This window comes from Onychomys torridus, chromosome 10 (assembly GCF_903995425.1).
Source record: "Onychomys torridus chromosome 10, mOncTor1.1, whole genome shotgun sequence".
Taxonomy (NCBI): Eukaryota; Metazoa; Chordata; class Mammalia; order Rodentia; family Cricetidae; genus Onychomys; species Onychomys torridus.
The window spans coordinates 34,194,987-34,208,043 of NC_050452.1; the positions used below are offsets into that span (position 1 = coordinate 34,194,987).

At 43.2% G+C, this 13,057-nt stretch overlaps 1 protein-coding gene across 1 annotated transcript in view; it reads right to left on the reverse strand.

The window, feature by feature from the left end:
• The window catches only part of Tmem165 (transmembrane protein 165), a 28,997-nt gene that overhangs the window by 3,528 nt on the left and 12,412 nt on the right, over nucleotides 1-13,057 (reverse strand). The window contains exons 2-5 of the mRNA XM_036200747.1: nucleotides 10,532-10,757; nucleotides 4,826-5,001; nucleotides 4,258-4,437; nucleotides 170-275 (exon numbers count right to left, since the gene is read on the reverse strand). Coding sequence (XP_036056640.1) covers nucleotides 170-275; nucleotides 4,258-4,437; nucleotides 4,826-5,001; nucleotides 10,532-10,757 — 688 coding nt within the window. The remainder of the gene's footprint in view (nucleotides 1-169; nucleotides 276-4,257; nucleotides 4,438-4,825; nucleotides 5,002-10,531; nucleotides 10,758-13,057) is intronic.

Here is a 13,057-nt window from a genome sequence, read left to right on the forward strand (position 1 = left end):
GTAAAAGAAGTCAGTTTGCAGTGACAGAGAATGAATGTGCAGGCCTGGGGGTAGCACACACACCAGGTCATCTCTAGAAGAAACGATCAAAGCTAGCACACCATTTCTATTATCTGTCATCTCAAGGGCTAGAACATGTTTGCATTTCAATTAAAAGATGAGACCTTACCAGTTCTAACAGATATCTTCTGTGCTATCATCCTTCCTCCAATGACTGCCAGTCCAGTGCATAAGCAGTGTCCCACTGTTCCACCCACTGCTACACCATAGGGGTCCTGGAAGCAGATGTAGCTAGTGTTAATTTGTTAAGTTGGAGAGGCTGTGTTTGAGAAACATCAGTATGGAGTAGAACTGAAAAATGGGTCATGAACCACATATCATAAACTCTTGTAAAAATCCAGACAACTCAATAACTTTATGAAACAGGAAATAGCCGCTTCAAGGAATATGTATTGTATGACATTTTGTGTTTTGACAAATAAAGCTTGCCTTTCAGAGAAGCAAAGCAGCCAGCCACTAGAGACTTCTTACCTCTGAATCCTCACACTGAATGGGTGCCGAGATCCTGTCTCCACCCACCTTATATTCCTGTCTCTACCTCCCTAGTGCTGGGATTAAAGGCCTGAGATCCTAAATGCTGGGATCAAAGGTGTGAGCCACCACAGCACAGCTATTTCTCTTTTAGACTGGTTCAATCCTACATAGCCCAGGGTGGCCTTGAACTCCTGAGCTTCTTGCTTCCTCCTCCCAAGTGCTGGGATTAAAGTTATGTGCCACCACTGCCTGGTCTCTATGGTTAACTAGTGGCTAGTCCATCCTCTGACCTCCAGGCAAGCTTTGTCAGAACACAAGATAACATATAGTGGACAGTACAAGGCTAGATGTGAATAAAGAAATTCTGTATGGTACAGTATTGCTGTGCTTCCTGGGAGCCGAAAGCCTGCTCCACAACTCTTGTGCTTTTAGCTCAGAGTAAGGAATAAATACTACCAAAATGAACTGGAAGTATCAAACTGGTGGAGCAGTGAAAGCTTTCCAGAACAGACAGACCGGGAGAGTAGGTAAGACCTGATGTATCTTTTGTGGAGGAGAGTCAAGGAGGCCCCAGAGAGGAGTCTTGAGTTCATGTCAGGAAGGGTGGGAGCAGAGGTGGAGTAGTATAGGGCTATAGGTTGGCACTTGACTCCTGTTTCACAGGTCAAGGTTCAATCCCTAGCTACAAGGGATCCCTATGAAATCTGAAGTCAGCCTTATCTTGAGACAATGGCTAGTTTTAACACAAGTGGATTTCTATTTTCAGTGAAGACAAGGAACTAGAAGGGAGCAAGACCAAGGAAGCCTGATAACCCTGGTAGGAACAGTGCTGACTGGACTGGGGTAGGAGACGAAGAAGAAGAGCAGATGAGGGGAGGCACATGGGATGCTAGGAAAGCTATCAGGTGTGACAGCCAAAGAACCAAATAGCCATGGTATTACTGATGGGATGAAAAAGACCGGAGGCTCATTTAGTGGTTAGGAATACTTGTTGTTGTTCTTGAGGACCAGAATTTCAGCACCATGTCAGGGGGCTCAGCACTGCCTGTAACTCCATGTCCGGGGAATTCAATACCCTCTTCTGGCTTCTAGCACCCACATACATGTGGCATACACAGAGTCACATAAATAAAGAATGTTTTAAAAGAAGCAGAGGAATGAATTATGGGTGCTGGCAAATTGAAAATGGAGTATATTCGGTTGAAAGCTAGGCACAGCACACTTGCAATCTCAACATTCAGGAGGCTTAGGTAAGAGGTCTGCCTAGATTCAAAGCCAGCTTGCTTAGCTAAAGCAAGTTCCAGCACAGCCTGAAGTACAAAATGAGAACAGCCTTTCAAAAAAGGTCAAACTTGATAGTAAATACCATTATCTGAGGGAGCATGTCTAAAACTCCTAGGACAAAGCATGGATGGACAGGTCGACCGTGACATAATCAACAGGATGAAGGCTGCCGGTAGTTAGCCTCAACTAGTCTCAGCACTGGTGAACCAGGTCTGTGATGAACTGGGAAAGGCAACTTAAGGGGAGTGGGTTTATTTGGGTTCACAGCTCAAGAGAAGAGTTCATGTGGTGGAGGCCATGCAAGCAGGAACTTGAGGCAGCTGGTCACTAGCATCCACAATTAGAAAGCAGTGGTGATGACTGCTTGTATTCAGCTCACTTCCTCTTTATACTACTGTCCAAGGTCCTAGGCCAGGAAATGGTGTCTCCACCCATAAGTGGGATCTTCTACCCTAATCTAGTCAACATAATTCCCATCTCAGCTCTTTGAACTCTGGGAAGGTAAAGAGTAGGACAAGGGACAGAAGGACCAAGGAACGGGGCTGCACTCCCCACAAAGACAGAGTGGAGGGAATAATGCAGAAAATGCTCCGAAAATTGAGCTGGGAGAAAAGCAAAGATTTACATTGTAAGGGAGGGTGGGACCTGGGGTCCAAGACTGCACTGTGGTTGGTGGGGATAAAGAAAGCTAAGCAACAGGTCACCAGCCAGCTGCCGTGAGTGAAAAGGCAGCATATATACACTCAGAAATCAGAAATGGCCTGTGCATGTACAGAATGTACTTCCCACAAACTGCTACCCCAGAAGACTACTTCATTCCATCTGAAAATAAAATGGTACTTTAAATCAGTGGGTTAAATAAATTTATTTTAGCAAAGATTGAAAAAAGTGCTGTTAACCTGTATTAATGGATCCTTCAAAAGCAAAACAGCATGAGTTATACAAAGGAGGAGAGTAGTTTTAACATGTGAGTGCTCGGGTGGGGACTACTAGACACCCTATGCACTGCCATATGCCATCTCCAGACAGAAATCCACAAAGTGGGTACCTGTGGTGTCAGCTGACACTGGCAGAATCTCCCCCACCAGCTCATTCACAAAGCCCAATTCTGGCTTTTGAAGAGAAATGACAGGATACAGCCACTAAGGAGCATTTTAAAAGTTTGTTTTAGGAGAATCAAATAAGAATTCCTGTTTTGTTTTTTCCATCTCCAAATAAAGCATCAGGCTTCCTTCCCTGTGATCTCAGTCCTGGCCTGAAAATGCTTTCTATTTTAAGCTGGAGGACTATGTTAAGGAACTTTTGTTTGTTTGTTTGTTCTGTTTTGAGACTGGATTGTGTTACAGCTTGGGCTGTCCTGGAATTCTCTTATAGCCCAGGCTGGCCTTGAATTCACCGAGATCCACCTGCCTCTGCCTCTGCTGGGATTAAAGGTGAGTACCACCACCACCCTAGGAATTTGAGCTTTTATGACAGACATTTCCAAGGATTTAAAATGTTTCAGTATGAAACAGCATAACTGATAAAGTTGACATCAAGAGCATGCAGCTCCTCAGGACATCAGCATCTGTGAACAGAAATGGACACCTCATAGGAGATGACATTAAACACTCTCCCCATCCCCCAGTAGCAAACCAATAGGTATCTTTTAAATATATGTACCCAAGGCCAAGACAGAAGACAGCCTCACTTCTGGTGCCAACACGAATCACACCACTTCTTTGAGCCTTGGGTTCTTAACTGTTCAGTAAGGATTGGAAGGTGTCTTCTGACTTACACTTTCTAGAGCTGAGGTGGAACAGAAATGCTCTGCAGAAACAAGACCTGGGACATCCCAAGATGAACACTGTAAGCATTCTGATGTCCTTAGATCCTATTAGTTCCTTCTCTATTTTAGAAGGAACCCTCCTTGGGTCAGTGAGAACTCATAAGCAAAGGTGCTTCAGAAAATTTCTCTTAGTCATTAAAGTGATATTGAAAAATGAGTAATCAAAGAGCTGCTCAGAAATTTATGAATGAGTGAACAAGTTCCCCTCTGTTACAACAATTTTTGCTATTAAGTTTTTTGTTTGGTTTTAAGATGGTCTCAGTAGGTAGCCCAGGCTGACATTGAATTCTAGATCATCATTGCCAGGACTCCCCACTGCTGGGACTACGAGTAAAGTGATATACTAATTTATATCCTCAGTAAGCAGAGAAGTCATGAGAAGAAAGCCAAGCAACAAAGACACCAGCCACAGCTTTATTTTGGCAAAATATGGGGAAAGGACCCAGCAAGATAAAAAGAACAATTAAATTTGGGCCCAAGAACTACAGACATGGAGAAAAACTCAGAGGCTAATGCAAGTCATAAAATGAACATGAAACTTTCAGCCTGCTCACCCACTGGTGTGGAGCAATGTGAACTGCAGTCTTGATACAGAAGCAAACACCACTCACCTCTCTAGCTGCCAGAACAATAGTAGTGAGTTGAGAGCGATCTCCCCATTCCGCCAAGAATGTTAACGTGAGCGCTTGAACAAAAATGGGTGAAATAAAATGCAACCATTTTTTCTGAGGTATTGTTGTGCTTGTACCAGTTTCTACATCTGGTCCATTTAAGAGTTTGGTTCGTTGGAACTGAAACAAGTAAAAATTACCATTAACCCCAGTAAGTATATCAAAACAGCATAGAGTCACTCAATCCCTTTAACACATTTAAATTGTGTGTCATAGTCATCAAAGAAAATACACTTCTGCATCCTTCGACTGCCTGCCTTTAGCCACCAGCCTCACATAGTATCAGCTTTCCCACTGCAACAAAACCAAACAGTGTGCAGACGCTTAAGAAAGGTAGAACGAACAGTTCCCAGGATTCAGACACTCCACCAGCCTAAAGAGGCTGACTGTATTTGGTAAACAGTTCTCTACCTACCACAAGCACAGTAACCCCGAAGCCTATCAGAGCCAAGCTGTAAGAGCAGAAACTAATCAGGCTAACTCATGGCATGTCCCAGTGACAACTCACTTCTTCGTCCTTCTTCTTCAACTCTGCCTGAACTTCTTCCAGCTCCTCCTGACCCTCATCTGGGCTCATCTTCAAACCTTCCCGAAGCATTCGGATGCCAAAAATGGCAAAGAGCGCAGTTGAGACATAGTAGGTATACACCCTGGGGATGACTGTTGTAGCATAGCCGAACAAAACTGTAAGGAAATGCCAGTAGTGTTAACAGGGGTTTCCACAACACGCCAAACAAACAGTAACTCAAGAAATGGCAATTTCCTGTGTTGAAGGAAAACTGGTTCACATTAGACACCACACCAAATATGTAATGACCTGCAATACCCCTGCTTCTTGCTTTCCAGAAATGAACCTTTATAATGTCAGAACTCACTGGCTTTCCAAGACAAGCATGGCCTCATGGCGCTCACATCCGCCACAGGCCCTTTCAGATGTGGCCCTCTCCCCCAGTCATGTTCACCTAGGGGCCGCCTCCCCACTGACATTTCTGTAGGCACAGTATTCGAGCCAAGTTGACTGTGATATCCTCTAAGAATTTCAAGACTTTATCAACTGTAAACCACATTCCATTCTGTGAGTTTCTTTGTCATAGATCTTTCAAAGATCAAGAATCATGACAATTCTCTTACAGCACAATTCACACTGTTCCTTTTTAACTATGTAAATTTAGCACATCTTATGAAATACTAAAAATTCTTTATTAGGTATGTGTAGATATACCAATATGGCATAGATTTTCTATCTCTTGTCTACTGAAAGGGCCAAGAAAAAGACATTTCAGTAACAAAGAGCATCTTGGGGATTTCTGAGATGGGTCTGGGCAAGCACAAGATGTACCTGTGGTATCTTATTACTAGAAGGTAAAGAAGAGCAAGAACCTGCCACACGGAAAAACACTGGAGAAAGCGCATGTGCATAGGAGTGAGAAAGGAGTATGCAAGGCCAGATTTCACTCGTGGAGCAGAAGCCAGGATAGGAAGAGGAAAGCATCAAGGGAAAATACCCAAGAATTACACTAGCTCTCTGGGGAAATGCTGGTAAAGGACAGGTATGCACTGTGTTACAGTGTGTCTCACAGGCTGGATATTAGCTGCAAAAATAGACCAGGGAAGAAAGCCCTCAACTGGGCAAGCCAAACTACAATGTCAACGAGGAAAAGAATGGAGGACGCCTCATGCTCTTCATGAGACACTCTTCTGAGGACACACCTGTGCAGCTTCTGGCCAAGAAGAGGTGACTTGAGTTTAACCATGTGGAAACTTCCCACACCAAAGAGGAAAAACCATGGGGTACAGGAGAGGGCATGACATCATCCTCTAAAATCTGTTGATAACATAAAACATAATAAAAGTCTAGGTAGGATTTCAGATTAAAAAACAGCAACTAAATCGAACACCTGAACTTGCCTAGACATTATACAGGTGAAAACAGGTGCCAGCCACAAAGGAAAAAAATAAGAAAAAGAGGAAAGAAGTGTGGTAGATTAAAGTAGCGTGCATCCAAGAGAGTGGGCTCTGTACCCAATATGGGCAGCACACTAGAGCTGACTCTGGTGTTGGGGTTGCAGGTGAGCCAGCCCTGGGGGCATCTGAGCGGGAAAGCTGCCCTCCCCCCCCCCCCCCCTACAGCAGTGGGGAGAGAAGGCCCTGCACCTCACCTGGTCAAAACGATAGAGTTGGCCCTGACAGTGTGAGTGTGAAGGACCTGGGTCTGAGGGCTCAAGTGTGGGAGAGCTGGCCCTGCTCCTTGCTGCAGGCTGCACTGGGTGAGTAAGCTGAGGCAGTGCTGAGAGATCGTCAGGGACCAGGCTGACCAACCCAGCTATCGCCCAGGCCCAGGGCTGTGCTGGCTCACCCCAACATCCATCTCATCTATGAACTGTTGGAGCATATGAAGAGGACAGACCTACAGATCCAAAACAGCAGGACCTCCATGACACCAGACAACAGGACGCATAAAAAGCCCCAGTGAGAGCCCAGTGTCAATCGGGGGTGTAGCAGAAGCCAGAGGCCTTGAGCAGAGACTCGTGGCGAAGAACACTCTCAAGTAAAGGTGATGGACTAAGGGTCAACTGTGACTCAACAGGTCACACCGCAGCCTCCACAACAGTCTTCTCTTTGTCTTCTGTTTGTTTGGTTTGCTTTTGGGTTTCCCTTTTGAATTTGGTTTTGGGGGGAGGTTGCAAAGGCAGAGGGGACAGGGAGGTAAGTGGGATCAGAATGCATGATTGGGAAACACACACAAAAAAAAAAAATCAAGAAAAGTTTTTAAAAAAAGTGTTCTGTGTGTGTAGTGTTTGTAAATACATATTATTTGCCTACAGATAGAGAAATTATACATGCATACTCAAAATATAAACAAACAAACAAAACAAACCAACCATTCCTGGCACTCACACACTTCAGTGGCAACAATTTATCAAGTTAATATTTCAGTTTCTACACCACTGCTAAATATAAGAGTTAAAGTACTTATACTTCTGTATACAAGACTACCACGTATAAAAACAGTACTTTGATACAATTCAGGAAACCTTTGCTTGGTGTACTTGATGGTTAACAACTGTAACATAAAAACCTTACTGGGCTAGCTATCACTTCCTAAATCATTCATCTTAATCTCTCATCATATGATTTGTAACACTCCGTAGTTCTTAACTACCGAGGAGCATGGCTCTAACAAAAATTCTTTAAGATTTACTTATATGAATACAATTTCTCTGCTATCAAAAAACTTTTTAAAAAGAATTCAGTTTTATCTTACTTGACTCTAACAATAGATACTCATCCACAAACTAAGGGACCAAGTTCTCATTTTTAAATAATGATTAAGTTTGTGATACAGTTACTTTCACTATATACTAATAATCCATACAATTAAATGTTTAAAGACTTAATAACAAAAGGAACCTTCAAAAACCTTTAAAATCCAGCATCATATGCATCCTTTTCTTACAGGAAGATAAACAAGTATGATCCATATAAAGCTTTCAAACAGTTACTGCCGTAGGGCTCGGTCCCACAGACTTCCAGCTGATCACATGTGTCCTCAAAGGAGTAACTGTGACAGCACACAGGAGACTGATAGGACTGAAGACCCCACTGGGCAGATCTTTGTAGTTAGTTATCTGTCTGTCTGTCTGCCTATCTATCATCCATCTATCCATCTATCTATCTAGTGAGTGAGTGTTCGGCCTGCTTGCATGCCTGACACCTGACGTGGTCAGAAGAGAACACCTAATGGATGCCCTGGAACTGATTATGAGGAGGTGCTGGGAGCCAAACCTGGGTCTCCACAAGGGCAGCACGAGCTCTCAACTATCTCTCCAGCCTTAGATCTTATTATTTTCATGTTTTCTGTTTGAAGTTTTCGGTGTGTACGTATTTGAGTATGGAGGTGTTAGCCCACGGAGGCCACAGAAGACACAGCGGTCTCTCCCTGACCCTGGCACTCAACAGTCTCAGTGCCAGTTGTCCAGTGAGTACACTGTCTCCACTCCAAAAAGCCGGAGTTACAGGCACAGGCGGGCAGACACACCTGGCTTTATGTGGGTGTTAGGAATTAAACTTCAGTCCTCATGTTTACACAGCAAGTGCACTCGCCCACTGAGCAACCTCTCCAGCCCTGCCCTGGGCATGTTTTACAATACCATAACTGGTTTGCTGTATACAATATACCGGAAATGAGATCTCTGCAACTCTTCAAATTTGAGTTTAAAAAAAAAAAAAAAAATGATGTATTTTAGGTAACATCAGATGAAGTGCAAAAAGATGTTTAGGTCCTGACAGGGAGATCAGAGGCACCAGGCAGCCCATAGATGGCAGGAGGTGAGAGAGGCTTGGGAGGACGAGAGCCAGCAGAGCAAAGGAAGAGAGCTAGGTGGACGGACGACAACAGCATCCCGCAGCACACAACATCCTGCAGCACACGGCATCCTGCAGCACACGGTATGGTGTCTAGAGATGCAGCAATGACCCTGCTGGATCAGCACTGTATAGCTGATGGCATTCAGATGGCTCGCCCCAAGTGCGGGCTCCAGTTTCCACTCTCTATTTCCTACAGTCACTGCTACTTCTTAGACACATCAACAGATGGATGCATGCGTGTGTGTGTGTGCATGTGTGTATACATTATACTATAGAAAGAGAGTCATAGTCACCTTTAACTCCTCCCAGGCCCACTCCCACCCTCTCTACACACCCAACTCGTGTTTTCGTTAAGTTAAAGAACTAACCCAGGCCATATACTCCTGGGTAACGGAGAATGGCTGACCTACCAGGGCCACACTCTTAAAGAAAACTTACTCTGCCTCCCTGAGAAGCCATGAGCTGCCCATAGTTCTGGAGTCTGGGGTGGGAGTCCTCAACTCCTTCCCACTTTACACAGCTCCAGTACTGACAGGCTTGGCCTTGGACAGAGCCCAGCTGCTCTGAGTCTATGCATGCAGGGCTCCGTCCTGTCCACTCTGCTCCTCCCTGACCTCAGGCTCTTACAATCCTTCACCCTCTCTTTTGTGACACATCACTTCTGAAGAGACAACCTGTTGCTACTATAAAATACAAATACCTACACTAATTTTCAAACTGTAACTAGTAGTCAAATCATTCTAAATATCTAAAATACTCACTTTATAAAATCACAAGCTTTAAGCATCAAGGCACCAGAGAATCAGAAATGAACCTTGTTCTACATTTAAGAAATTGGTTTCATAATGGTAAGAGGAACATGGCAAAGCCCTCCTAATAAATTATCTTATCACTATAGAACAGAAACCATAAGGTAGGCAAAAAGTATTATCTGCACTTTACAGAGAGCAAGCTAAAATTCAGGGGTCAGTTAATTTAATTCACTAGGGTATGCCAAGGAAGTCCGTCTCAAACCCAACTGTGGCTCAAAGGGAAATACCATCTTCTAACACACTGTGGTGGCCTGAGGTAGCTCTCAAGTGGCAACAAATAATGCTCAGTTATTTGAGTATTAAATGGACTTTCTTGTGGTCTAACATCTTAAAATTAGAGCCTATAAAGCCTTAAGTCGAAAAGTAACATAAGAAGGAAGCCTAAAGAATGCTTCATTCCATATAAGCAGGGTAAGAAAAAGCTTAATAAAAGAAATGAAGGCTGCTTCTCAGAGCTACCACCCACTGAGCCTCAGAAGAAAACACACTGTTTGCTGTGGCCTCCTGAACCCCACTTCTAAAACTGCAAATACAAATGAGCTTATCTGGACTCAAGATAAAAAAAAAAAAAGCTGAACTAGACTAAAATGAAGGAATTAATAATAAAGGCTAGATGTGGCCCAGTGGTTAGAGCACTCGTTGCTCTTGCAGAGATGCAGGTTCGGTTCCTTGCACCCTCATGATGTCTCACGACCATCTGATACCCTCTTCCCGAACTCTGCAGTACCAGGCACACGCATGGTATAAGACACATGCAGGCAAAACACTCCTACACATAGAATACATCGATCTAAAACATAAATGAAAATCAAGGATACAAACCACCAGTGAATAAATGACAGGAGTATGTAGCTTGGCTAAAAAAAAATCCCATTGAAGAAGTAAAATCTGGGCTTTAATAATGTATATAATGAAACCATTTGCTGTGTACTAAAGTCTGGGAATAAGCAGATTCCAATATAACTGGGTGAATGATTCAAGACACACATATGCTTTCCCTCAACTCATCATGTTCCCTGGGAAAGCACCCTTACCCGACAAGCATGTCATCAAGGCCAAGGCAAGCATGGCGCCAGCCAGCACAGTCAGCCGGTTATAACGCATCGCCATGATGGCAGCTATGAAAAACGTCTTGTCGCCGAGTTCAGACACTATGATGACTGATATGGCAGCAACAAATGCATGGATAAACCCCAGATTCGTCTGGGTTGCTGCATCTTCTCTGTTGGTGTGAACTGGGGCGGCTGGTGTAAATCCTTTCTGAAAATTAAAAACAAAAACAAAAACAAAAAAATTTTAAGTCATTTAATTGATATTCTCTTAAGTGAGAAGAGTTATTTTTTATCATAGTCACTCCACTGATTTATTGCTTTAAAATTCTGAATGCCATTAGAAATAATAGTAGCCCATAATTCAGCTCTCTATATAAGCAATTCAGTCTAGACACCATAATTACTTTGTTTTCTAAGGATGTGGTAGAGTCAATTCATTGCTGTCTCATTCACGTTTTCACTAGTAATTTGGGTGAAGACTCAGATGTGTTTATCAAACATTCATTGACATGAAGCTGGCAAGACATGTCACTGACACTGTGAAGGACCAACTGGATCCAGGAGGCTCTCAGGCTACAGCCAGAGTTGGCTGTAGCTAAGACAAGGTTTAAAAGAGCTGGCTGTGCAGATGGTCCTATGATGAACTCTAAAAATATCCTGGACGGTTAGCTGATAAAAAGGCAAAGCAGTCTCAGTGAATAATAACATGAAAATATGACAAAACTTCATTGGCCTTCCCCAAAGTCCGCTAGAAAGTTCCGAAGCCCTGCCCTTTAAGAAGGTACTGACCTCTGAAGGTCATGAGAAATGAAGAGATTCTAAAACCAGGGCTTAGCAAGCTAGTCGAGGCAAACACAGCCTGTTTACAATTTTAAGAGATTATAAAAAGTGAAGGGGAGGTGAGAGGGAGGGAGGAAAGAAGGAAGGAGAGTGGAAAAAAGGAAAACTATAAAGGAAGACTACACAGCGGAGATTTTACGTGGCCAGCAATCTAACATATTTAGTTCCTGGCTCATTAGTAAAGAAAGTTCACTGGGCAACTCAGGTTAATCAGATGAAAGACCAGGAAGGTCAGTGTGTCTAGGTTTCAGTAATTGGGAACGTTATTAAGTGGCTCTATCTGCACTCTATGAAACATTCTCAATTCTTATTGTATACACGACCACTTAATGCATGACATAAATGTGACTTAGTACTATGACTGGTCTAGCATAGACTCTGAGCTAAAACAAGGAAACTCAGTCCTGGCAGGCAGCTCTTAATTAAGGAGGCACCATTTGAAAGGCTCCCCCGTCAGCACTTCAGCTCCAGCTCTGCTGAGAGTCCTTTCAAACAAGCTTATAGCTATTCCAAAAGACACAGGCGCTCCAACTAGGACACCCTGAACACAGTATTTCCCGGCTGGAACCTCACCCTCCTCCCCACATTACCCTCTTTCTGGATGAGACAGGGTCTGGCCATCCTGCTAAGGCTGGCCTGGGAGTCACCAGCCTGTTGCATCACCTCCCTAAATCCTGGGGTTGATTACAAGCATCAACTACCATACACAGCTCAACTGTTTGTATGAAAAGACTTCACAAAATTTCAGCATCTTAAGTCCAAGAAAAATTTCAGGAGTAAATATATAGCACGTAATATCACTTGGCTCCAAAGCTCAAAAAAGAGAACATTTTACATTTTAAATCGAATCACAGGAAAGATAAATGCTTCATATTTTTGTGGTTTTCTAAGCCTTAAGTCCTTGGCCAAGTTATTTAGTCTGTTCCCTATGAAATAAAGAATCAAGTCTGCCTGAAGAACACAATAAAGGGAGGAGCTGGAGACAGCTCAGTGCTGTTTAAGAGGGCTCAAGTTCAGTCCTCAGCATCCACACAAGGCATCTCCTAACCACTTGTACCTCCAACTCTACGGGATTAGACACTCTCTTCTGGCTTCCACAGGAACGAATGTGGCATACATTCACACACACGCACACACACACAGAGACGCACAAAAAATAACAAATGAAAAAATAAAAAAGGAAACAAAGTAAAACACAATCCTCCATAGTCTCAAAACTTTTCTACATAGAAGACTAATAAGAACTAAAACTACAAGTTTATTAAACCCAGTCCTGGATGGCCAAAAATGAAGTATCACAGATGTCCCATTTGGGGCTGGGCTACCCACAATCACTTATTCTCTGTATTCTGACCAGTTCAGCTATCTGTAGTGTGTGGGTGGGTTGAGGGGTGGGGGTGTTCCATGGTAGCTTTCGATCCACCTCAGGTTTTTAATCTTATATTCTGCTCTTTAGTTTTAAAATAAAAACTTAAAAGAAATCAGTAACACCTGGTGCCAAATCTAGGGACTGCTATATTGTCACTAATCTCATACCCCTCGAATTTATCTTGACTGTGTAAAACTGTTTTTAAGGTATAAGGACTATCTCAAAATTTAAACTTTCTGTTTTGACATTAATGATATTATAAAGTACTAACTATAACCTTAAGTTTCAGGTAGCTTCTG